Source organism: Parasteatoda tepidariorum, chromosome 5, assembly GCF_982258835.1.
Source record: "Parasteatoda tepidariorum strain Cologne lab strain chromosome 5, Ptep-v5.0, whole genome shotgun sequence".
Classification (NCBI taxonomy): Eukaryota; Metazoa; Arthropoda; class Arachnida; order Araneae; family Theridiidae; genus Parasteatoda; species Parasteatoda tepidariorum.
Genome location: NC_141759.1, coordinates 78,468,443 through 78,494,635, shown reverse-complemented (window position 1 = coordinate 78,494,635; position 26,193 = coordinate 78,468,443). Strand labels below are relative to the sequence as shown.

Sequence of the window (26,193 nt, the reverse complement as noted above, 5' to 3'; positions counted from 1 at the left end):
TATACACGAAAGAGCCATTACATTATGATCACCCTCCATCTATAACAATAGACTCGCCCAGGTTTTCCTGGGGCACATTAGGTCCCATAATCCTCATAGAACAATCCCTGACGTCTGTAAGCTACTTGGACATAGTTGCAGACCAGGTTCCCCCATCCATGGCAGCAGTTTTTCCTGCGGGGGATGGTGTTTACCAACAGGACAATGCACCATATCATAAGTGTCGAATCGTCGAGGAACATTCCAGTGACCTGACCTTAATCCAATAGATACATACATACATTTTATAAATTCTTATTCAGTCACAATTATACAACCTGGAATTTCATACCGTAGCCCTCAAACATTTAGACCAAAATAACAGAATGTAGTTTTTCATCAAAAAGAAATTAATAAATGAAAATAAATGAAATAATGTATGAAAGAAATTAAGAAAATATCCATAATTTACGTGTCATCATGAGACTCAACATCAATTTTTCATTACAATTTTATCACTTAATGTTATGTTTTTTTTTTAAATGTTTTTTCTTCTACTTGTATATCTTTACAAAGCGATTGTTCATGTAAAAATATAATTTTATTTTCCTTCAGTGAACAAAGTTTTTAACTACGATAATAAATTGTTCGAAAGATGAGGAATTTGATTTCAGTAACCTTTCGGACAGCTTCATGGCATATAACTTATTATTTGAGTCTAATATAATTTGTTTCCTTACCAAAATTTATGGAAATACACTGTAAAAAATATTCTACAATATGGTCAGAATTTCACTTACTAGGATTTAAAGTTAATGTTTCACGAGGGTGACCACAAACATGTTAATTGATTTTTGCAGGTGATATTTTAAGTTACGAAATCAGACACAAAAATGTAGACAAAAAATTGCTGGATTTGGATTCCTTTCCTTAAAAATAATAGAGGGAGGGTAGCCGAAATCTCTGGGAAATGTGGTCCTAATAGTGTGGTCACGAAAGCGGTCGTTCAATGAAGTCGTATATTTAAAATTTAATTTCTCAGGAACAAGTCGACCGATTTCGCTCAAATTTTGTATTTTTCCATGTAAAATTACATACTTTAAAATTATTTAAAAAATTTTATACCTTAAGTTTCGAAATATTTGCAACTATTATTAAATAAAATTATTAAAATTTTGATTATTTGGAATTATATTTAATTAAGCGAATGATTATAATTGTGAGCAAATATATTTCGATCAGCTTATAAAGTTTTTGAGGTATTGGACTGTTATTTAATAACATAAAAAATATTCACTAAAATAATAAACAATTGTTAAAAGCTAATTTTTGCATGGATTCATCATTGGATAAATGAATTTTATAACTGTGTGTAAAAAATTTTCTATTCGTTTAAAAAGTTCTCAAAATATGATGAAATATGCAAAAAGTAAAATTAGCATTATGGGGTCCAAACTTTGGCCCACATACTGTGGAGACCATATTTCCCACTTTTCGGCTTCCTTTCTGTATTTTGGGAGTCAGAAATCCGAATCCGTCGGAAAAAAGGTTTATTTATTTTGATAAAGTTAATTTAAAATATCTTCTCCACTAAATAATTTGCATATTTGAGGTCACCCCCTCGAACCATTGAGATTGAGTCCCAGAACATGAAAATCCGATCATTAAATCAAGAGTTATTCAGGGTAATTTGTTTTTAGCACTACATATAGATGTAGGGTAGGGAATCAAGTAAAAAAAAATTTAAACTTACATAATGTATAAATAATCATAGGTTTATTTGCGTATTGTTTAATAATTCTAGGTTATTTATTTATTCTAAAATAAATGTAAGCTTAATTGAGCAGCCTGTATATTGAAATTGAGTGAAAGTGCATTGCTCTCAAAATTCATTGATTTAAATCAGTGGTTACCAACTGGCGGCCCACGGGTCACATCCGACTCGGGGAGCCTTTCTTTGGTGGCCCGTGAACATTAGTTGTTATTTTTTCCGGACAATTTTCGTAAAAATCTATATATGGGTTTAAAGTACTTTTCTTCATTTAAAAAAAACTTCATTTCTTAGTTTCAGTGAAATTTATTTAGCACACCAACGGTGAAAAAAAATTTATTTCTCAGGTAAAAATCTTCTTATTTTAATTTTTAATTCAATACTTTTGTTTTGTATAACTTGATAAAAATATTTAATGTTCCTTCAAACGCAAAAGAGTGTATAAAATTTTGATAAAGTTGCTGCCCGCCATTTGACTGGTGTCTTTAATTGCGGCCCCATTTTAGTTGGAAACCCCTGATTAAAATGATGATTTTTCAATTATTATTTTTTAAATAACCGATTAAAATTAATTTCTTATAGATTTAAAATTTTACAAAGCATTCAACATGAAATATTTTAACTTTTTATTGATTTTCATTGTTGTAATTTTTATTATGCATATGTTGTTTGTTAAATTTCAATTAACCAACATTAAATTACAGCACTTTATGGAGGCAGTGATAGCCTGGCTAGTAATGCATTAGGCCCATGCCTGAGAGGATCCCCGCCTGCCGAAGACTCCTGGTGTACAAAATGGTGAATGGTGCACGTTAAATCTGTCGGTTAACAAAGTCCTCCAAGTTCCCACAACAAATCATTACCTCTGGGGTACTGAATCTCTGATTGATCGTGCTCGGGTTAAGGTCAAAATTACGATATGTTTCCTCCCTGTAAAACGGGGTGTGACGTTTATCTCTTGATCATCCACAGGGATGCTTAGTTTTTCTCAGATATTATACGACCTATGTTGGCCATATATAGGCTGATATTGGCTCTATATAAGATCAATATTAAAAAATCTAGGCATCCTAATATTGGTCCCTCGGTTGATGGTCATATAAAACCCATATTCTGCCAATTTCGAGCCCAACTGGGGCCAAATTAAATTTGTTGTTGGGGTTTGTAACTTAAATCTGCACTTTTTTTGTAAAAAATTTTTTATATTTTTTTAACTTCACTTTAAATTTGCAATTTTAGGACTCCTGGCTTAGCAAACCTAAAACTAAAAAATTTTAATTAAGATTTTTTTTTATATAAAAAAAATTATATCTAACTCAGTCTACCTTAAAGTTTTTTTTAAAATTTCCTATGAGCTGCTCAATCAGTCTTCCCGATGAGCAGACCTAGTGGGTTCTCCAGAAGTGGTATCCACTCTTTCAGGACCACCACAATGGGTGAGATACCGTTGGCCATGTTAATTTGGACGTCTAATTTCTGCAACACTAGATGGCAGCACCGAGGCTCTATTTGGATGCTAAAGTGCACTAGGAATTTAATTTTGCCGGAAATGCCAAGAGCCAATAAGGCACTCCAGGGATCTTTTACACGCCGTATAATCATACGACATGGCCGCTGAGGATTTTCTGCATCCCGAAAATCTGGTGTCTGACCCGGGAATCGAACCCGCAGACTTGGGCTCAGAAGGCCGACAACAAACCAACATCTACCTAAAAGTTATTATTATTATTTTTTTTTTTTAATCCTTGCAGATATTCCAATGGTTTTAGATGAAACGCTTGAAGAAAGTAAATTGTCTCAAACAACAATTAAATCCGTCTAAAATTATTTTAATGCATCTCTATACAAAACAACAAAGTGTCTCGATATTTACGACAAGAAATTAGGCGATAATAGTATGAGACACGTAAATATTAGCCAACATTTAATGATAAAGAATAATGAACAATGGTGAAATTTACATCTTCATGAGTCACTTATGAACTGCTGCTGGGTATTAGTTCCAAAGGAACTTCACTTTCATAAAATGCTGGGGTTACGAAGTCCTTCGCAGGTCGAGCATTATATTTGGACGAATCAGATACTACACTACCCCGGGAGGCTCCATAACCATTAGAAGAAGGCATATTCCGAAGTATATCGTTCGTTTTGTTGGTAAAAATGCTTTTCTCACCTTCGCTTAAGAACCTCCCCAATTCAGCTTCAAATATCAGATCTGCAAAAGCCGTTTGTACGAAGGCACACGATCTTGGATCTAGATTTCGTAACTTTGAAGAGGTAAACTCCCCATAAGCGTCGAATTCGTCTCTAGATCGCCCACGGAAAGGGACTATTGGTTGAATAGGCTGGTTACTTCTAGAGTCTGCACGGTTTAAATCTGGTAGAAAAGCTGGCAATTCCGCATGAGATGAAGCTCTTGTTTGATTGGAAGATGCACTTTCAGGAACAAATGAAGGCCGTACATTTCCGATATGTGACGTAACTCTAGGTTGAATGAGTTCATTTCGCACTGCGTTTTCTGGACCAGTGTTGCTTTTAACTGACGGAAATGACGAGTGTGGTTTATGTGGAAGAACTTCAGATTGGGGAATGTCATTTCTCGACGAGCTTTCAGAACTAAGAATACTGAAATCTGAATTCCCCATTAGCGAAGAAACTACAGGTTGGACATTCTCTTTTCCTGGTGGACCATGAGCTATTTCAGATTCATTAGATAGAGGCATATCCTTCTGGATACCATCATTTCGATTAGAAGAAATATTTTTTCCGTTTCTGTCTATAAACATCCCCAATTCAGCTTTAAATAGGAGCTCAGAAAAAGCAGTCTGAACGAAAGCACTCGATTTTGGATCCAGATTTCTCAATTTGAAAGCAATGAATTTGCCAAAGACGTCGAATTTGTCTCCAGGAGGGAGAGGGGAACTTGAATGAGTCGAAACTTCGGTTTGGGTCGACTTATTATTGCACGATTCTTCACAATCAGTTCGATCTAAAACTTGAGTCGAAGCTGGCGACTCTCTATGGGAGGTAATTCCGTTTTGAACTGGTTCATTACGTGGCGAGTCTTTAGGATCTGCAATATTTAAAACCAAAGGAGGAACTCTAGTTTGGATAAATTTATCTCTCGTTAAACTTGCAGGCTTTGTAACATTTAGAACTGATGGTCCACTATAAAATGTATTGTTTGTTTCAGAAATTACGTCACGGGAATTGGCATGAACATCGGATTCAACTTTTACTGTTCTTAAGCCACGAGTTGTTGAAATGTCAACAACATTGCCAGGTTCATCTGGGAGTATATAATCTGTATTGGAGTTTGATGATTCTGAGAATGTCTGATAAGACGTGCTTGGTCTTTGTTCATCGAACTGCGTTCCAGATGGGCCAGCAATTGACGAATGAAACGAAGAGTCATCGAATGTGCAGGGATCTAGTTCAGTTTCGATGATTTCTTGTTTGAAGACGACGTCTGAACTGTTCAAAAAACCAGTAGAGGGTTCATTTTGAGTTTTCATCTCTGTACTGTCAAAACACTGCATTTCAACATCTGGTGTGATGACTCCTTTTTTATCTGGTATTGAAATTGAACCCTCATTCATCTGTTCATCTGTATTGCTCATGAAACTTGTAGACGCGACACCCTGTGTTTCAAAATCTGTACTCTCAGAACACTGCATTTCAACATCTGGTGTACTAATTTCATTTGGAGAGGGTAACGGATTTGGATCCTTATTGTTCTGATCTGATGCCGCTGAATAACTCTTTCCTCCTTTTTTCTGAAAATAAGAATAAAAATAAAGTTAAAGTATTATGGATAAGAGCATAAATAGTATACTTAATATTCACCTTAATAATTTCATCTAATTTCTAAATTAATTATGCAATCATGAAATACTGTATACCTTTCATGTGGGAACGAAAGAATTACAGGGGGAATTACAAGAATAATGTAATGATATTAATGTGTAGCAAAACATATCTGAAGTAGTGGATATTAGAAATCACATTTCGTTATAAGGAATAAAGATAAGTAACTCAACAATAATGTAGCAGAAATTAAGGACCTATTTAAAATATTTAAGGGGCACTTATGGAGCAATAATGGAAAAGGGTTGACTATCTCTGTTCTACACTCATTTCTGATTTTTTTTTTTTTTTTTTTTTTTGAAAATTTCGTTCTATAGTTATGTTACACATTTTTAAAAAAATGTTCTTACTTTTCTTTTGTGCATTATTTTTTTATTTATTTCTTTTTGAAAAAGTTTCAGCCATTCATTCAGTTCAGTCTATTTTACGTACGCTAGAAAAAATAAAGTTACTAATAAGTCTAAAAACACAATTTTAAGACCGAAATTAAAATAAATAAATAAATCTATTGAAAGTGTTACAGAAATTTTTAAAAAAAATTAAAATTTAAATTTGAAAAAAAAATTTTTTTTAAAAATTAGAGAATTGATTTAGTAGTTTCTGAGAAACATGACTAGATGGTAAAAGTAATCGATCATCCTCCACCAAAAAAAGATAAATAACTAAGTAAATAAATAAATAAAATATTGTTAACTTCAATTTCGATGATACTACTAAAAATAATTTTACAAAAATTACTCTTTTATTTAATCTTTTTTTTTTTTTTTTTTTTTGAATAAATTACGCCTATTCAAACTCAAATTTAGCAAAAATATAAAAATTTGACTTAGAAAGTCAGAGAGCTTTCCTTTACGTTTTCGATTTTTGCATTTTTTGTCTATTCCTTTTTCCACCATTTTATTGGCATTCGACAATATGCGGTTAATTTGAAATTTGTTCGCATGAATAGCAAGCCTTCTTGGCGACAAATGATTTTGTCTATAATCTCCGATAACACTTATTTGTTTTTCTAGAGCCGCGATGGCTCAGGTGATAGTTCGCCTTCCAACGAGGCGAACCGGGTTCGAATCCCAGTCGATACGAATTCCGCATCCGGCTTGCACCGACCACAATGCTGACGTGAAATATCCTCAGTGGTAGACGGATCATGGGTTAGAGTACCTTTGCCATCAGGTAAACCGGGGGAGGTTTTTGTGTCATGTAACGCAAACGCGGGTTACTACTACGCAGTGGCGCGACAGCCCATAGAGGGCCAAGGCCTACTGTGCTCATCTCAGTTTTCTCAACCATTGGACTCTGGGGTGCAGGAGCAAATGTTCCGGTTAGGTGGTCAGCCGAACGCGAAACCACCAGTGTTTAGTTCCCAAGCATGCATGATACTCATTTTATAGACCCACTGAAGGAATGAAAGGTTGAGTCAACCTTGCCCGACCCGAGGATCGAACCAAAGACTTGTGGCACGAAACGCTACCAGTTGAATGGTATGATGAAAGTGAAAAAAATTAGATTAGATTAAAAAGAAGAAGATGAATTAGAGGTTCATTCTATTGAAATAGAATACGAAAAGCCAAAGGAGGTTAGTATAAATTTTTTTTTTTACTTTGTTTGAAATTTTATTATGTAACAGTTTTAGTTAAAACGTAATTGCCTTGATGCCCCTTGCTTATACACAAAGTATTGATGTATTTTAAAATGAGATTTGCTTTACATAAAATTCTTATCACGACATTAAACAATTGTTTCTCACTAAAATAATTATATCTCTAAATTTTCTGCCTGGTACAAACTCATTTATCGACCCAGTGAAGGGATGAAAGGCTGAGTCAACCTTTCCCGGCCCGAGGATCGAACCCAGGGCCTGTGGCACACGAGCGCGAAGCGCTACCACTCAGCCACATGGGCGTCAAATGTGTATTAGCTCCATCAAAAAGTCCTCCACTAAGGCAAATTTTTCCCAGTACTCGATCCAGGAGTTCCCTTGTCTTCTGGACTGGGTTGAAATTACAAGGCTATGGAGTTGAATCTTTGTCGTAATCCCATAAAATTGGATCGGTTGTTCAATGACGGGTATAATTATAATATTTGTTTTTCTAAAGTTATAACATTTTCTTCGCGTTCTACCGTCCATACTCTTCGATTGAATAATCCCGCCAAAACTCAACTTTCAAAAAAAAAAAAATAATAATAATAATAATGATAATAAATTTTTAAAAAAAAAACATAGATTAAGGGCCTAACACTTGAAGCAATGCGATGGTTTTAAACTATATATGTAATCTTGCCGTGAAAAAGGCTTTAGAGCAGACAAATGACTTAAATATTTTAAAAGTTATTAAACTTTTTTATAAATTACTAGTTTGGCGACATTTTCCCACCTAGATGAAAATTATCAAAATCGCATGCCTTATTCTCATTTTTTAGATATTTTTATGAGCCCTAGTAATGCTGCATTGGAGTAAGTTTTCAAATATTTAAAAATTAGACCACAAATGCTTTTCATTCTCACAAACCTGTGGCTTTTCTCCATACAAATGTTTTGCGCCATTTTCAAAATAAGCGCGGGTTTAAGATCATTTTTCAAAAATCGTGTGCAAATTAATTTTGTGAGAAAATTAATTTTATCAAGTCGAAAAATGACATACCTGCATCTTATTTTTCTCCTTGTACTTGTAAAGACTTGTTCTAAGTGAATCATAGGGTTGCACCGTTGAAGGTGAAGCTGCATCAGCTGATGTGAGGACTTCAGCTACTGCTTCCCTAAAGAAGTAAAAACATGAAATGATATCTCTAATAATGTAATACTTACATTAACAACAACATACATTACAACATAATGCAAAACTTAGTCAAGATTTATTTGAAGAAAAAAAAATGGTAGATTATAATAAGAGAACCATTTATACTAGCTAAATTTAATTATATTTGGAACAAAGTCAACCCTCATTTATGAAAAGGTACCCCAACATAGAATCGAAAATTTCACAGAAGTTTTTTTTTAAAAATTATTTCCAATGCATACCTATGTTAACATTTCGTCAATTCAGGCATTTACAGAGCACACTTTCAGGGCCATTGTTTGCCACGCTTTCAGGGGCACCATATTAGGTGGGCCGACGTTGCTCCCACAGTAAGTACAGAGAGTGAAAGAACATCCATGCCTTGCCGGCGATTCGAACTCAGAACCTTTCTGATGCAAGGCCAGTTCCTTGACCCCTGCACAGTCCGATCTGCATTTCATAGAAGTTAAGTTTACCACTTTTACTACTATTTACCACTTTTTTTAAAAAAGATTTCGAGCAGCCGAACTATATCATCAAAAGTTTAAGTACAAAAGAACACGAAGACAACAAAAATCAAAAATTTAAACGAAATCCAATGGTGCAGGTTGAGGCATCTTAAGTTCTAACTAAAAACAAATACTAAAAAAAATAATAATTAATCTACTTACAACTTTCTTCTACGCAAACTCTCTAACCATCCATTAGATGCTTTAAAATCAGTCTTTCCCAGTTTTTGATCAATCTTTTTTTGCATATTTATGCATCATAGGACCAGACACTATGATTTTTTGCTCTGGAACTGAGAAACCATTGCCAAACTATCTCGTTTATATCCTGGTAGGGAGTTTTCTTTAGTACCCTTTTCTTTCTCTCGTTTCCCCACCGCCTTAAAATCTCATTTTTATTTTTTAAAATACGGTACACCTGAGTTTTGCCAACTTTAAATAGCTCAGAGATTTGCTTGACGGGCATTTTTTCTCGCTCGCTCGGACAACTTTAACTCTCGTGTTAAAATCAAGAACCAATCTTTGTCTTAGAAGCCATGGTAGTATTCAAAAAGTATGTTAACTTCGCAAGGATGTTTCTATCAGATATATACTCTGTTCAGCAAGAAGTGATAGCGGAAATAAGCGTACAAAAACCCTGCTGCTTATCGCTAACATTAATTCCTGGTGCCAATCAAATAAAGGTATAACGCCAAGTGTATAGCTGCTCTGTTTACTTTCGCTAATCAGTTCTTGGTCTTCAGCTATCAAATCAATCCAATTAGTAAACTTCCAAGGAAGAAAATAAGCCATGTTACCACGGCAAAAACAAACTTTATAAATCTTACATTTCTATAGAAACGCTATTCGTGTGGGATATTCTCAATTTCGTTAATTGCACATTTCGAATAATTTATGTTCGTTTGGTACAGCATGTCTTATTCACTCATTTAAACTGATAAGGGAGGAAATTATCAGTTTTTAAGACAAAATTTTCCGCTTAAAAGTTTATTTTGACACCCGTGATTAGCGTTTGACAGTCTTGATTAAAACTGCTGGAGTTAGCATGCTACCTACGCTTAGAGTCAAGGGGTCGGAAAATATTTCGGCTAAAGTTTAAAAGTTTCAAACTTTTTGTTGTCCCTTTTTAACTAAATAAGAGAATAAAAAAAAAAAAAACATAGTTTATATTTTAAAATAAAATTTTCGAAAAAAAAAAGGTCATAAGCATAATAAATAAAACCAAACATTAAATTATAGATTAGCATAAATCCTCCCGCTAGGCAGTGGGAGCTGCATACAATTAGTAGATTTAGATTACAACAATTAGTAGATTATCTTTCAATCAAGTTTTATTGTTAAAAAGCAAACAAATAAATGGTGGAAATGCTGAGACTGATTTTTGAAACACCCCTAAACCTGTTTCTAATAAAATTTATAAATCTAACTTTAGAAAATCCTAAAAAAACAAAACAAAAAAAAATCTGTTACTTGATTGCATGTACAGAGTTTTATTTCATTTTTAGTATCATTGTAGAAATTCCAATTTATTTAAGCAACTAAGTTTTTTTTGCATAATTTTTGGGACCATATATTTGCAAATTTTGCAACATGTTTATTAGATTAAGGCCGAATTTTTACAATAATAATCTTTGTCGGACAGTGTTGAAGTCGCAGACAAATTTGGATTTTTGAAAATAATGCTGCAGATCCATTCTTTGAATTTCTGCTACAGGGTTTCCCCATTTGCCCGCCAATTCTAACGATTATTGCGCAATCATTTCTGTATCTAAGTGATAAGCAGGTTTATATAACGAAATTAGAAAACTATTTATGAAAAATTGAAAACTCAAACATTTATTTTATTTACATAGATTCAGTTTCCGATTCTATCTGGAAAATTTTTAAGTTGATCAATTTGAACTGTTATCATTGCAACTTAAGCCAAGAAATTTTAAAATAAATTTTTTTTTAAATTTAATCTTCAATTTCTATATCAAAACTGGCGCAAAGCTGCTCTGGCTTTAGCTGTTGAAAATGGTGCAAAGCGTCAATATAGAGAAAAGCCACAGTTTTGTGAAAATGAAAAGCGTTTGTGGTTTCATTATGTTACTTTATTTATGTACAGTTATTAATTATTAATTTCTTATAAACATTGTGCAATGATTCTTAAATATAAGTTCTCAAAGGTTTTAATGTTGGTTTACATTTATGCGCATTTAAATTTTCCTTAATTATGATACTCAACTTATACCAGTTGGCATAAGTCAGTGTAGTGTTAGCTCCCTCGTAAATTTTTAAAACTACAGTTTTTTTAATTTTTTTTTAAAGTTATATTCTTTAAAACCTCTTAAAGCCATTTTTAATTTGTATAAAAATTAATAATTTCAGAAAATGCTTAATAATTTAACCAAATAATTCCATGCTTAACACTTTTATGGTATTTTTGAAAGCATTAATGTTTTTTTTTCATTATTTTGATTATAACTTAATGATGTTAATGTTAATTTTTATAATTTTAGTTACTTAGTTTAATTTACGTACAATATAAGTTTTTCTTAATTATAGTGATTTTTTATCAACATATTGTAAAAAAATTTCAGGAGAATTTTCAGTTTTTTTAATGTTAAAAGTTTTCATTATTTTTATTTATTCGTTAATTTACAATTATACTACTGTTTTATTAAAAATATATTTTGTGAATATCAGGATTATATTTGATTTTGCATTATTTTTCAATCATGACAATGCTTGGAAATTTAATTGTAGCATAACTCTTACACGAATAATTTCGTAATCTCTTCTTAAAGAAGTAAATGTTAGGGAAATCTGCAAATAATCAATGTTCATAAAGTTTATAAAATCAATCTAACAAATTGTACTAACAACAATTAAAAATGCACATAGAAATCGAGAAAAAAAAACTCATTTATATATTCATTTTTTGAAATCAGGAGCCTTACTCCGTACAAGAAGGGTTTATAAAATAAGACATTTTGTCGCAGAATTTTGATTTTAAGAATGTGCAACATCAGAACTCGGATTTTCAAATAGTTTCACAATATATAACATCACAGTATATGTCATGTCCCGAGAAATATTTTATTCATTGCAAATTTTTCTTGTTGAAAAGCAGAAAATTAAACTTTCTTAAGCCTTAACCTTAACTTTAAAGATATTTCCCCAAAAAATTTTCTGCGTATTTCTATTTTCATACATCTGTAATAAGAAAATGAAGAGTTTGGGTGGGATGGTGCTCGTTATAACTCCAGAATCGTTTGAGCTAGGGTCCTTAAATTTCGACAGTGGATGAAGAAGGCAATTTTGTTCCAATCTCAAAAGTAATTTTTAAAAAAATTTCAATTCAAATCGTTCAGGGGAGACTTTGAAAAAATTGAATTCTTTCATTGATTTAAAACTCTGTGGACTGGTAAGGACATGGTTCCCAGTAGAATACAGAAGTCAAGCATCACTGGCTCTAGTCAGTAAGCGGATGGGTGACCACTTTGATCAGCCTGCGAAGGGATTGAGGATGTGCGGCATTGGTCCTACTTTCTATGATGCCATTGCAATAGCCAAGGTGTATACAACCGTAGACAGAATAATTTCGTCAACAAAACCTTATGTTAATAAAATATACAAAATAGGATATGGCTCAAAATTAATTTTTGTTATTCCTAGTTTGAATATATTTTTAATTTTAGTTACCAAAGTTAATTCTAATTTTGAAAATTTTAATTTTTAACAAGGATGAGGGTGCGAATTCAATATATATGTATATATATTATCAAAATAAAAAAATAAACATTTTTGAAATTAGTTTGCATATATTTTTAAGTTTAGTTACTAAAGTTAATTATAATTTTGAAAACTAATTTTTCACATACATTTATCAATAGGGTGAGGTGGACACTTGCGAATTCTATATATATATTAAAATAAAATATAAACATTTTTGAAATTATTAAAATAGATTATTAAGTAAAGATATCGAACACTGTCTCAATGGTATTATTTCAAATACATAGCTTTTTGGACGACTTTTAATTTCCTACTAGATAGTATTTAAATAACAATATTGTTTATCATGCTTCATATAAAATTCTATGAAGAAATTTTAATTATAGATATTGTTAAATTCCGTTAAAAACAACTTTAGATATCTTATTTTTCATTTAATTGACCACATTCATAGTGAATTCCTACTTTAATTGATTACCATTATTGATAGCAAAGTCGCACCTCAATTTTCATTAGCATATTAATCGTCTAAGACTATGAAGATTTCATCTTAATATACAATAATCCAGCCATTTGACTAACTTATCAAAAATATTTTCTTTTCTGCTGAATATCTGACTATGAATTATTTAGCTAATTGAATGTTATACGCATAGTTCTTAAAAAATATTTAATTTTTATTAAATTTAATAGTTAACAAAATATAAATGCAAGATTTCCCTCCCCCCTCATTTGGGAACAAATGCAGTTAATTAAACATGAACTTTAAATTTGTTATAAGGACAATCAAATAAAGACTTACTTGCACAATCTTTTGACAGGAACAGTATTTTGCTCAACAGCTAGACGTTTCATGTCCTTCTTAATAAATATCAATTCCTTGATCACCTTTGCATCATTTTCATGATTATGGGACGCGAATTCTGAAATTATTTTGTTATTTTTGGTTCGAAGGCGTGCAGAGCAACGATCCTGCAAACTTCTGCAACGCCAAAATTCTACTCCCTTGTATTTTCTTTTAAGTGTATATTTATATTTGTTGTATACTAGAACCCTAGCCCCTCTTTGGGAAATTAGGAAAAAGAAATTTTTACCCGCGGCCGAACTTGTGGCTGACATTGTTGCAAATGATCGCCGATTATTCTACCGAGTACTATTTTAACTTAAGTCGCCAAATTACGATGCTAATTCTATTCCACTATTTACAAGCATGCCAAATTATTACATTAATCTCTTTTCATGGCTCTAATGAGAAAGCTAAAAGATTCATGGCTTATTAGCAAATGCGCCAGAACACACCCTTGAAAAGATAACCCTATAATCTCTGTAACTCCGTGGGGTGGGGGGGATTTTGAGCTGCGTTAGGTGGGTCATCTTGACGATTATTTAGTAGCAGGTGTTCCTTTGAAACTCTCCTTACTATGCCTTTTGTTCGTTTGTGGCGAAATTCTTGCTATCTATTATTAGAAACCTGTCTTACACACAATATATTTGATGACGGATATTAGTTAAAATGCAGGAGGTCTCCACACTGAAAAGGTATTCTTTACTTATCTATGTTTGCAGACAGACATTGATAGATAATATGCATAATTACGTTCCATACTCTGCATTCAGATACCACGTGATAGTTATACTTGGAAGTGAGAATTTGTAAAATCAATAGAGCTTACTTTTCAATGCTGTTAAATTGACTAAAAATAACAATAAAGATTTATATTTTAATTGATAAGACGTTGAACGGCACGCTAATTTTATATGGCTTGCTCGTATGGCCATAATGATTTTCTCAGTATGTATTGTATTAATTTCTTCAAACCATTTTAGTAACGATACGATAATAATATAGAAAAAAATTAAAAGCATTAAAAATTTACTTATTACTTTATTATGTGTTTATTATGTATATTACTTTATTATGTGTTTCTAATAATCTTGGCTTCGCTGGTTACCTGTGACCCCTGTGGCACTACGAACAAGATCAGTGACAGTCACCGGTGACCCCCAAGGCATTCAACGAGTTAATCCAAATAAATAAATGTTGAAAAAGCGTCTTCAACATTTACTTATTTGAATTAAAAGCAAGAAAATACAAAAAATATTCTTCATATACATATTTAAGAACAGCAGTGTTTATATTGGTTTTAATCCATGAGCGACAACCATTAATTGAACTACATATCAAATTAGAAATAAGCAAGGATTTTCATCTACTTATTTTATTTACATTTATTTAATTATATTTATTTATTTATTTATATTTATTTATTTATATTTATTTATTTATTTATATTTATTATATTTATTTATTTATTTATATTTATTTATTTATATTTATTCAGTAAAAATTTTATGGAGAGTTCTCCATTAAAATACACACATTCTTAGAACAATTTTTTAAGTATTTAGGAATTTTTTTTCTCCATGTTTTATTGTTGTTGTTAATTTACGTCGCACTAGAGCTGCACAATGGGCTATTGGCGACGGTCTGGGAAACATCCCGGAGGATGATCCGAAGACATGCCATCATAATTTTGATCCTCTGCAGAGGGGATGGCGCCTCCGCATCGGTAGCCCAACGACCTGCACGCGAAGTCGAGCACTTTACGGTAGAACAGTTTATAGAGGACCAATACCGCACACCCACGGTCCCTACGCAGACTGATCCAAGTGGTCACCCACCCGCACACTGACCGTAGCCAGTGATGCTTGACTTCGGTGATCTGCTGGGAACCGTGTCGTAACGATCAGTCCACTGCGGGACCTCCGAGTCTTAATGAAAAAATTCTTATGACAAAATGCCATTTTCTTATACGTGAAATTAGGGTTCATCAAAAAATCGAACGAACGCAACTTCGATAGAATTTACCATAAATTTATTGTTTAAGATAATCTGACGTATAGGGCGAAATAGAGAAATTTCGCTGCTTAATTTTTAACAGTGATCACTTTTTAAAACGCGTTATCACTTTTTTCAAAAAATAAAAGTTTTAAACGAATAAGAAAGGGCCGGGATATCCTGGTCGGTAAGGTGCTGGGCCCATATCCAAGAGGTCGTGGGTTCGATCCTCGCCGGCCGAAGACTCCCCGTGTAGTAAATGGTGATTGATGCACGTTAAATCTGTCGAGTCTCAAAGTCCTCCATGTTCCCACAACAAATCAAAACCTCTGGGGGTACTGTTCCAGAAGTTTCCTTGTCTTCTGGATTATTTCAAAATTACAAGGCTACGGAGTTGAACGTTAGTAGTCGTAAACCCATGAAATTGGGTTGGCTGTTCAACGACGGTTATAAAATAAAATAAAACGAATAAGAAAACTTAATAATGTAAAGAATACCTATGGAAGTAACACAAAAAATATGGAGAGCATTACAAGATTTATTTCTGAAAGAAAGAAAATTTCTAAGAAACAAGATTGAAAAACATTTAATTTTCAGAATACTATAAAATATTAAAAATTCCATATTTACTAATAAATAAATGAATAAAATGAGCCTAGGTTGCATTTTCGACAATTAAACAAACAAAAAAAAAATAATAATAATAAAATTGCCGACTGGATTTTTTAATAGCCAATTGATATATTATGTCGTTCTGTAGCCAGTGGTGACCATCAAATTTGTCCTGTAATCTGATGAAGAAAGTTATTACAGGATTGATTTAATTTAAACAAAAGTATTTTCCGAATAAAACGTCAGTTTAATTTGTAAAAACTAAATAAATTTTATCAAAGACATAGTTATGGTCTAAATTTGACGAAAATATTGTTGTGTAGACAACAAAAAATTGTATAAGAGAAAAAAGAAATGTATTGTGCTTAAGGCTATCCGCCAATGGGCGAAATTAATCCGTTATATATAGGAATTTAAACGAAACGTGTTGTAAAAAATCAGCGGTGATGTAAAAATAATAATTTATTAGATGTTACAAATTTTGCATCAAAATGTACAATTAAAAAAAAATTCGCCCATTCATAAATTCGCCTAATCTTAGATTCTCTCAGTCATTGACTAAATATAAAACGAACATTAACCATTGCAATGGAATTTACCAACAAATTAATCTACTCTTTATAAGGAGGCAGAAAGTATACAATTTCCCACCTATGATTCGTGCTGAAATCAGCAGATAATTTCAGAAATGACAAAAAATAAATAAATAAAAATGAAGAACTTTAGTTTTAAATGTGGGTAATAGTAAAGGTTAAAATGAGGAAGACCACCTATTAGGTGGCTTCACATAATAAGTAAGGGAAAACGGAAAAGCCTTACTGCTGATTAAACCAGAAGGCAAAGAAAACTTGGAACGGCATTGGCCTGTAACAGGCTGTAGTGCTTTGAAAGAAGAAGAATAGTAAAGGTTGGTGGTGATTAGAATGTAAGGTTTTCCCTTTGCGCTATGCGTTCTTTCATTTGCTCATCGAGTTAATTTGTTACGAACCAGATTTTATAATTTGGTTACTTATTACCACGAAAGTTCAAGTTTATAACCAATTCTTCATAGTAAGTAAAATTTCGAAAAAAGACGAAAACATACGCAAAATGGTTTTAAAAAAAGAAAATTGATTTAAATAATAAACTAAATGACTTTCATTTTATAAATTAACTTCAATAATATAATTCCAAAAATATTTAACTTAAATAGAATAAAAAATGACCCTAGAAATGATTAAATTGCAGATTTTAAATGTCAAATGCTATAGCAAAAACCATGATACATCATTCTCTGTTTTAATTTATGAAATGATACGCACGTTACGTTTGCACACGTAAAATTATTTTCACAATAGCCAATATCCTCTCGACCAAAACAATCATACTTTTATACACATATCTTGTCAAGAAAAATTACAACATTAATAAAAGCATTTTGCATGTGGGGAGCAAGCATAATCCAGCAATGCAAGCACAATTAACCCCTTCCTTCTCGCTCCCGTGAAAATGGCGGGGTGAGGTTTCGCCCTCTATTTCTCGCTCCCGTGAAATTTCCGGGCTGGAGTGTTCAGTAGTAACGCGCCTTTAAGAATAAAACTAATTCATTTCTTTTGCCCTGAACACATTTTATTTCTTATTTTACGCACCAGATGGCAGTACTAGGATATTTTTAAGGTAATTATAGAAAGTTAGTTTATTTTAAACTAGATGTCAGCACTAATCAAATACGTGTATTTGGCAAAATAGGCACTTTTATGACCATTTTCTTGAAAATAACCGATCGTTAAGGGGTTAAGCAATGTAAGCATAATTGAAGCATTATTAACAAGTATTTTTTAAGATCATTTTAAAAGATCAAACGTTTGAACTTTTAAATACCAAAATTGTTTACAAACCTCAAACATTCTGAATCCATAGTGCCAGACTCTCCATTTATAGTTTTAAATGAAATCATATGCCTCCTTCGAAATCTTTCCAACCATCCGTTCGAAGCTTTAAAGCCAACCCTTCCCAAATTGCTAGCAATTTCTAAGGCCTTTGTTTGCAGCATTGGTCCCGATACAGGAATTTTCTTGCTTCGAACTTCTAAAAACCATTCAAAAACACTTTTGTCTATCTGATATCCAGGACTTGATAAAGGAGACATTCTGTATCGGTAGTCATTGCCGTTTTCACACCAAAGATTCATCAAATTTTCACTATTTTTAACAATGTCTGATGCTTGGGTCTTTCCAATCTTCCAATGCCTAGCTAATTTTCGAACGCTACATTTCTCGCGCTTGTGATATTCGATAACTTCGATTTTTTCTTTTAGAGTCAACGCTCTTCGAGGCATATTTAGGATTGCAAGAAGGTACACGAGAAATTAAAGAAATCGTATTGTTATTTTTTCTGAATTATTTTAGCGAAATGGCGGAAAAAGCAAGAGCGAAATGAAAATTGCTTTTCTTATTCAATAAGAGTTCAAAAAGTTGAAAATCTTCTCCACATTCAATTACAGTTCAAAAACAAAACAAAAAAATCTTCAATCAAAGTTCAAAAAAAACCTTTTTCTTATTCAATCAGAGTTCAAAATAATTAAAAATCTTCTCCACATTCAATCTCAGTTCAAAAAATAGAAAATGCTTTTCGTATTCAATCAAAGTTCAAACAAAGCTATTTCGTATTCAATCAGATTTCAAAATATTGAAAATCTTCTCCACATTCAATCTCAGTTCAAAAAATAGAAAATACTTTTCTTATTCAATCAGAGTTCAAACAAAGCTTTTTCTTATTCAATCAGAGTTCAAAATAATTTAAAATCTTTTCCACATTCTATCACAGGTCAAAAAATAGAAAATGCTTTTCGTATTCAATCAGAGTTCAAACAAAGCTTTTTCTTATTCAATCAGATTTCAAAACATTGAAAATCTTCTCCACATTCAATCACAGTAAAAAAAAAGAAAAAAAGCTCTTCAGTTTTTTCTGATTTGATCAGAGTTCAGAAAAAGCTCTTTCTTATTCAATCAGAGTTCAATACTAATTCGTAGTATTGTATCTCAAACTCAAATGTACAATACAATCATTCAAAAAAGAACTCACAATAATCCAATCAATCTTTAGTCAAAAGCCATAAAGATATATACGAGTTGTGCTTCCCGTTCACCGCACGAAAACTTGCTCTTCAACTTAATCCACTTTGTTATGTTTAAAAAGAAATGTCACACAAAAAATAATTCATAAATATGTGAACTGTCCGCTTTGAAGGGATTTAAAACAGCCCAGCAAATCACTATTCCTGTCAAGCAAAAGTGGTCTACAAGCATAATTCATAAAAGACCGAGGAGAATATTAATAACCGTTCGTCATGCGAGAGGTCCGCCCAAAGAAGGCGTGTCCGTAAGGTGAGGTTTCTCTGAATCAAAGAGTAGTAGTAGAAGAAGAGGCACCACCTCGGGATTGAAGACTATGCTCCTTTAAAATGATATAGTGCCATCTAGTGACAATTATGAAACATAAAAGTTTCTTCATTTTTTTTCTTAGTATCCTAATATAAAATTTAATTTTTATGTAACTCCTCGTTGTTAAAAAAGTTAGACTTTTTTTTTTGAGAAAGAATCGCTTTCCCTCTCAAATTATTATTCTCTTGAGAGGAAAAAAGTAGCAAAATATTACAAAAAAGAGTTTTTTTTAAAAAAAATCAGATATTTTTTACAAAATTATAAAATAAATCCTTCAATGTTTTTTCGTATGTAAAAAAAGTTATTTGTGATTAGTAAAATATTTTAATTTACTCTTCTTTTTGTAAATATCAACCTGCATTTTTAGCAAATAAAAAGTACAGAGTATGAAATAAAAATTTATACTTTAATTAAAAAAATACCCCTCAGATAAAACAAAAATATTTAAAAATTAATAATTTTTTACATCATCGGTTTTAACATCTTCTATCGTCTGAATTCTATCGCACATTAGAGTTCACATTTAAATGTTCACATCATGTAAAATATAGAAATCAATTATTTCAAAACAAAACTGTAACAGACATTAATTTATAAAATACTTTATCAAAACGGTCAACTAAAACTGGATATCTTAGATAAAATAATAAATTAAATTAAACTAAAACACGATGGATAAAATGTGAAGACAATGGGCTACCATTGGAACTTATAACAACTACTGAAGTTAAAATAAACCATAAGTACAAAATAATATAAGTATAAAAATGTTTAATTTAAAAATATTTTATAATTTTTTTTAATAAAAATTTAAATATATAACTAAATACATTTTTAATAAAAAATATAAATAAATAAAAGATAGATAACATATGTTTATTACTTAAATTAAAATATACTTTAAAAGATAATGCAAGATAAATATGTCCACCCTAGGGATCGAACCACCGACCTCTAGGTAAGTAGGCTCGATTACAATGAACCTGAAATTTCTTTCATTGTCTGGAAAAATATAAAACGTTATTTCGTAATTTCAGAAAAAGCATACTATTCATAATATACACCTTAGAATATTTAACTCTAGCATTCTTTATTTTTTAAATGAAGAAATTAATCAGTGCGATTCCGTGATTTGCCAGTCCCGCAGTGGTCTAATCGTAAAAACACTGTACTCAGTAGAACACCAAAGTCAAGCATCACTGGTAGCGGTCAGTAAGTTGGTGGGTGGCCACTTTGATCAGTCTACGTAGGGCCAAAGCAGGTCATCCCCTCTGCAGAGGATCAAAATTGCGATGGCATGTCTTCAGTTCATCCTCAGGGATGTTTCCCAACCGTCGCCAATATCCCATAGTGAGTCGCGATGGCTCAGTGGATAGAGCATTCGCCTTCCAATGAGGTGAACCGGGTTCGTATCCCAGTCGATAAGAATTCCGCATCCGGCTTGCACCGACCACAGTGCTGACGAGAAATATCCTCAGTGGTAGACGAATCATGGGTTAGAGTCCCCTTGCCGTCAGGCTAACCGTGAGAGGTTCCCGTGGTCATCCTCTCCATGGAACGCAAATGCTGGTTAGTTCCATCAAAAAGTCTTCCAAGAAGGCAAGTTTCTCCCAATACTCAATCCAGGAGTTCCCTTGTCTTCTGGATTGGGTTCAAAATTACAAAACTACGTAGCTGAACATTAGTAGTCGTAAACCCATAAAATTGGGTCGGCTGTTCAACGACGGTTATAATAAAAAAATAAAATAACCCACTGTGCAGCTCTAGTGCAACGGAAATAAAAGTACTTACCTACTTATCAGTGATTGCCATGTTAAAGAGTATTATTTATTAGAATTATATACATTTAGTCCGTAGATTTCCGCGCGAAGTCGAACACTTTACGGTAGAACAGTTTAACGATGGCCGATACCGGGCACCTACGGTTCCTACGAAGGTTGATCAAAGTGGTCATCCACCCACTTACTGACCGCAGTCAGTGAATCTTGAATCAGTAAATCTTGCTCCCAGTTGATGCTCAACTGGGAGCAGTGTCTTTACGATCAGTCCAGTGCGATACGGAAATCAGACTGACGTAAGTCTTAATAAAAAAGCAGCAAAAGAAAGAAGAAGAAAAAAAAGCAAACGATAATTTTGGAACTTCTTGGAGTAGAGTTAATTGTTTTTCTTTTCACCAGTGTGCTTTTTCAATGTATTTACATAATATTACCTAAAGTATTTTATGTTCTTTTTATGATTAGCTTTTTAATAATTACTGTATATGTGGCGATTTTAAGTATATATATAAGCATTGAGGAAGGAAAAGAATTTTTTAACTTAAGAAACGTGTATTGGCTGAAATTAGAGACCAATACTGGACGACAAGAGGACAGACATTAATTGATGCAGTTTTTGCAACTCACGACTTGAAGAAAATGAAGTCCATGAATTAGAAGACAGCAGAAATTATTAATTATCAAAGAAAAAAAAACACAAACAGTCAAGGTTATAATGCGATTCGAACTCGCTCATTTAGGATGTACGAAACATTTGAAACAAATAGGTAAATAAATAAAGCAAAATTTGCCGTCACTGAAAATTTAAAGAAAGAATAAATGATCTTGGATATAGAGCAAGAACTTAGATAGTTGAAGTTACATATAAACAACAAAAGTTATAGATGGGATTCTGCTCACTTTTTCCCTTTTTAGCCCGAAGATTGTAAATTGAGCTTAAGAACGCTAGTTTTTTTTTGTCTCCGAACTCACTGAAGTCGGAAATTTATGCGAAATATAAAGGAAAATTAGCTTAGATATAAAGTCGAAACTTGTGACATTTCTCCTTTCAACTTAACTCAACTGTTGGGGACGCGGTGGGTCAGGGGGTAGAGCAGGCCCAGGTTCGAATCCCAGTGGCAGCTGTTTGATACTAATTCTGCTCCCGGCTCACACCGATCACAGTGCTGACGCAAAATACCTCAGTGGTTGACAAATCATGAGTTAGAATTCCCTTGCAGTCGGGCTAATCGTGGGAGAATTTTGTGTTTTTCCTCTCCACGTAACGCAAATGCGGGTTAGTTCCAAAACTGCAATGCTGAACTGAATATTGATAGCAGTATATATAATATATATATAATATATATATATAATAATATATATAACATAAAAACTTTTTCTTTTCTTTTGGAAGATTCCGCCACTTGATCGCTTTAGTAAACAATCCAAATGATCTCTTCCCAATAACTTTTGTCTCTTGTCAATTAAAATGCCTCCAAAAAATTTTTGTATTGTAGTACTGGCGCATATTTCATTTTACAGATTTAGTTACAGATTCCGTTAGGATAAAATTTAAACCTATTTTTTTTTAAAAAATTCTAATTTAATTTAAATAAAAAAAAAATTTAAAAAACTCGTTAAATGTTTTCACCCAAGAAAATATTTAAAAGGTCTCTACCTTCACCATCTTTGGCTTTAGGTTAAACTTTTGACTTAGTTAATATTTTTTTATTGATTATAAAACTTAAACATGATATCGTAGAAATATCTTTTTATGATATAGTATAAATACATTCAATCTTAAATTGTAGCATACTGCGCCATTAACGATATTAAAATTTAGCAAAAACTATTGATTAAGGAAGTTTCATTTTCAATAATTAAAAAAAATAAAAATAAATAAATAAAAACATTTTCTAAAAAAAAAAAAAAAAAGGCAATATTTTTTCCACAATAAATATTTGCCAGAATGATTTTGTTACTTAAACACTTATGTACTCTATAGGTAAAAATTTTTGAAACTAATGTTTTAAATCAAAATGAATTTAAAAAAGAAAAATAATGCATATATCCACTTACTTATACGCTAAAGGAACTGGAAGGTCTTTCGAGATTCTTGCTTTTACCTGCTCTATAAAACTGATTCTCGAAATTTTTTCAGTTTCTGGAGCATGATTATGTGATCCAGTTTCTTTGTATAAAACACCGTTTTTCAAACACACTTTCTTCTTGCAATTTGTTGTGACACGCTTTACACAAATCCAATACTGTGTCTCTTTATATCTTGAATGTAAGTGAAAGAGATTTCCTCCATATTCAAGTATATCTCCACCCCTTGACGAAGATCTAATCTTACAAATTTGTTCGGTCATCGTTCCACTGGTATCGAATGTCAAAATTAAACCCAGCGTGATTTGTTGAGATCAGTAACGGGTAACTCAGCGTTTCAATCTCCGCATCAGCTACTGTTATTTCTATAAAGTCTTTCATAAGCTAAAATGCGTTCCAATCTTCGTATCAGCTACTGTTATTTCAACAAAATCTTCCTCGTGCTGAAATGCGTCCCAATATCCGCATTAGCTGCTGCTATTTTTATAAAATTGTCCATGTGCTAAAATGCGTTCCAATCTCCGTATCAGCTACTGTTATTTCTATAAAATCTTCCTCATGCGTTCCAATCTTCGTATTACCTGCTGTTATTACTACGAAATTGTCCATGTACTAAAATATGTTTCACTCTCCGAGTCAGCAACTGTTATTTCTATAAAATCGTCCTTGTGCATATAAAATACGTTTGTATTTTGAAAAGTATTTTCAGCATTCATTTGAAGTTTTTCATTCTTGGAAACTCTTACTCTCGTACTAGAAACTTGAAATTGTTAATGGAGATTAAATTAGTCAAAGAAAATATTCTTTAGAACTGCTGTTTAGTTCAAAAGTCATTCAGTACTTCCACATGTTCGAGAAAAGGGCTAAGTCCAGGTTCATCCAAGTATATTATTTAGGGTACTATCTAAAGTCACCCTTCCCCGTGCCCTAGCGGGAGAATCGCGTTTTTTCCAAAAGACCAGGTGTTCTTACTCTTCTAGAAGTTACTTCTCTCATCTACCCTCTACAGGCACAGGTTTGGAAGTCCACACTAATCCATTGTAGTTGATAAAATCCTTCTTTCCGTTGTCATGATGCGTTTATCTCTCTTTGGCGCCATTTCGTCATATTCTGGAGTAATTTCCAAATATTTTTGTACACTCCATTTTATAAAACATAATATAGGGAATTTTTTGACAGAATTTTAGCGTGACTATTAAAAACAATATTTATTATTTACAAGATTTTACAAAACAAGAAGCAGATTAAATTCGGAATTTCTAAAGACGGCTTTTTTTTTTCAGTGTCATTATTTTTAAAAAAATTATTTATTTCGTAATATTTTTAATGATCTTTGCTCACAGCGTTCTATAAAACATAAAGTAAATTAAATATGGAATTGTTTTAGATATTTTTCAGTGTGTTTATTATTTAAATTTATTTATTGATAATTTAAGGCAAAATATTAAATTATTGTGATTTAATGCCGTCAAATGCTGGGAACTAAACAGGACGAGGAACAGCACCCTTTCCGTCTTTCATTTTTTAATATTAATTAATTACGCAATTTAATTGCACGTAGGTTGTTCCATAATTACGAGATCGACAATTTTTTTTTGAATTCTTGACGTTATAGAACAACTACACATAGGTAGTCTTAAAGTAGCATTTTAAAAAAGAAAATTATTAAAGATTGACAAACCAATTACAGTAAATGCAGCATAAAAATATGTAAAAGCAATTTCCTTTTTAACACATTTTAAAAGTGTTCGCTTTTCCTTCGATACCATTTTTTGGCTCATTGTAGACCTCGCCCAAAGTTTAAGCAGCTATAAGACAGCCATTTTTTCCTTGCAATAATAAAATTGTATTTTAATTATTTAATTCTGCTGTGATGAATCAGGATAATCTTTTATGAGTTTTAATCATCTTCTCAAATATTTAACTTTTGACAAAAATTTTAAATATTTGAGAAGAAATGATATTTAATTCTGCTGTGATGAATCAAGATAATCTTTAATGAGTTTTAATCATCTTCTCAAATATTTAACTTTTGACAAAAATTTTAAATATTTGAGAAGATATGATAAATAACATTTAAATATTTGAAATATTTCGCTAAAAATGTTGACAAAATTTTTAGCGAAGATTGGTGCTTACGAAAAAAAATTACTTTGAATGTTTCTAAAATATAGATAGAACAGTTGCGTTCATCAAGGCACTTAACATTTTATAGTAAATAAAACAGATATGAAATAAAACTAAGGAAATTTAAATATGCACTACAGTGCAATAACAGATAAGACGCTTTCAATTTCTCTTTTTTTTTTCTTTTGAATTTCTCAAAAAAATACCTAGAGTATTATTTTATAACTTTGAAGAGTGTGATAAATTTTCAAACCTTAAGAGTTGATTTGAGGGAGCGCCAATAAATTAAAAACGAAAACAAGTGTTCTAACATCTTACGCCTGAAAATGCAACAATCAACTTATTAACTCAAAGGACACTTTGTTATTATTTATAAGCATCCATTTTGTAAGAAAATAAGCATTTTTATATTTAAAAAAAATTTAAAATTTTTTTGCCCTAAGATTTTTTTTCTAAAGCATCAGAAATATTCAATAAAAGCAATTAAGTTTTAGTAGCAATTTTTAATTAACAACAAGCATTTTAAAAATTGAAAAAAAAATCGATTAAAATTGAGGAAATACATAAGTTTTTAAAGTAGTTCTTTCCCACCTGCGCAGAAATTTTTTTTTCTTCCCAATTTTGCAGTAATATTTTTTGAAGATAGTTTATTTTTATTTTATTTTATAACCGTCGTTGAACAGCCGACCCAATTTCATGGGTTTACG

The 26,193-nt window shown here is 31.9% G+C and overlaps 2 protein-coding genes across 6 annotated transcripts in view; one reads left to right on the top strand and one right to left on the bottom strand.

The window, feature by feature from the left end:
* Nucleotides 1-26,193, top strand: part of LOC107450680 (uncharacterized) — a 147,274-nt gene that overhangs the window by 113,374 nt on the left and 7,707 nt on the right. The window lies entirely within an intron of this gene.
* Nucleotides 3,564-26,193, bottom strand: part of LOC107450660 (uncharacterized) — a 38,750-nt gene continuing 16,120 nt past the window's right edge. The window contains exons 1-3 of one of the 5 annotated variants that reach the window (XM_016066524.3): nucleotides 23,330-24,396; nucleotides 8,260-8,374; nucleotides 3,564-5,526 (exon numbers count right to left, since the gene is read on the bottom strand). In XM_016066524.3, coding sequence (XP_015922010.3) covers nucleotides 3,727-5,526; nucleotides 8,260-8,374; nucleotides 23,330-23,622 — 2,208 coding nt within the window. In that variant the 5' untranslated portion in view covers nucleotides 23,623-24,396 and the 3' untranslated portion in view covers nucleotides 3,564-3,726. Of the gene's footprint in view, nucleotides 5,527-8,259; nucleotides 8,375-9,065; nucleotides 9,296-13,425; nucleotides 14,017-17,951; nucleotides 19,460-23,329; nucleotides 24,397-26,193 lie in introns of those variants that run through there. The other 4 variants (XM_016066509.5, XM_016066515.4, XM_087164345.1 and 1 more) reach the window with 4 other exon arrangements.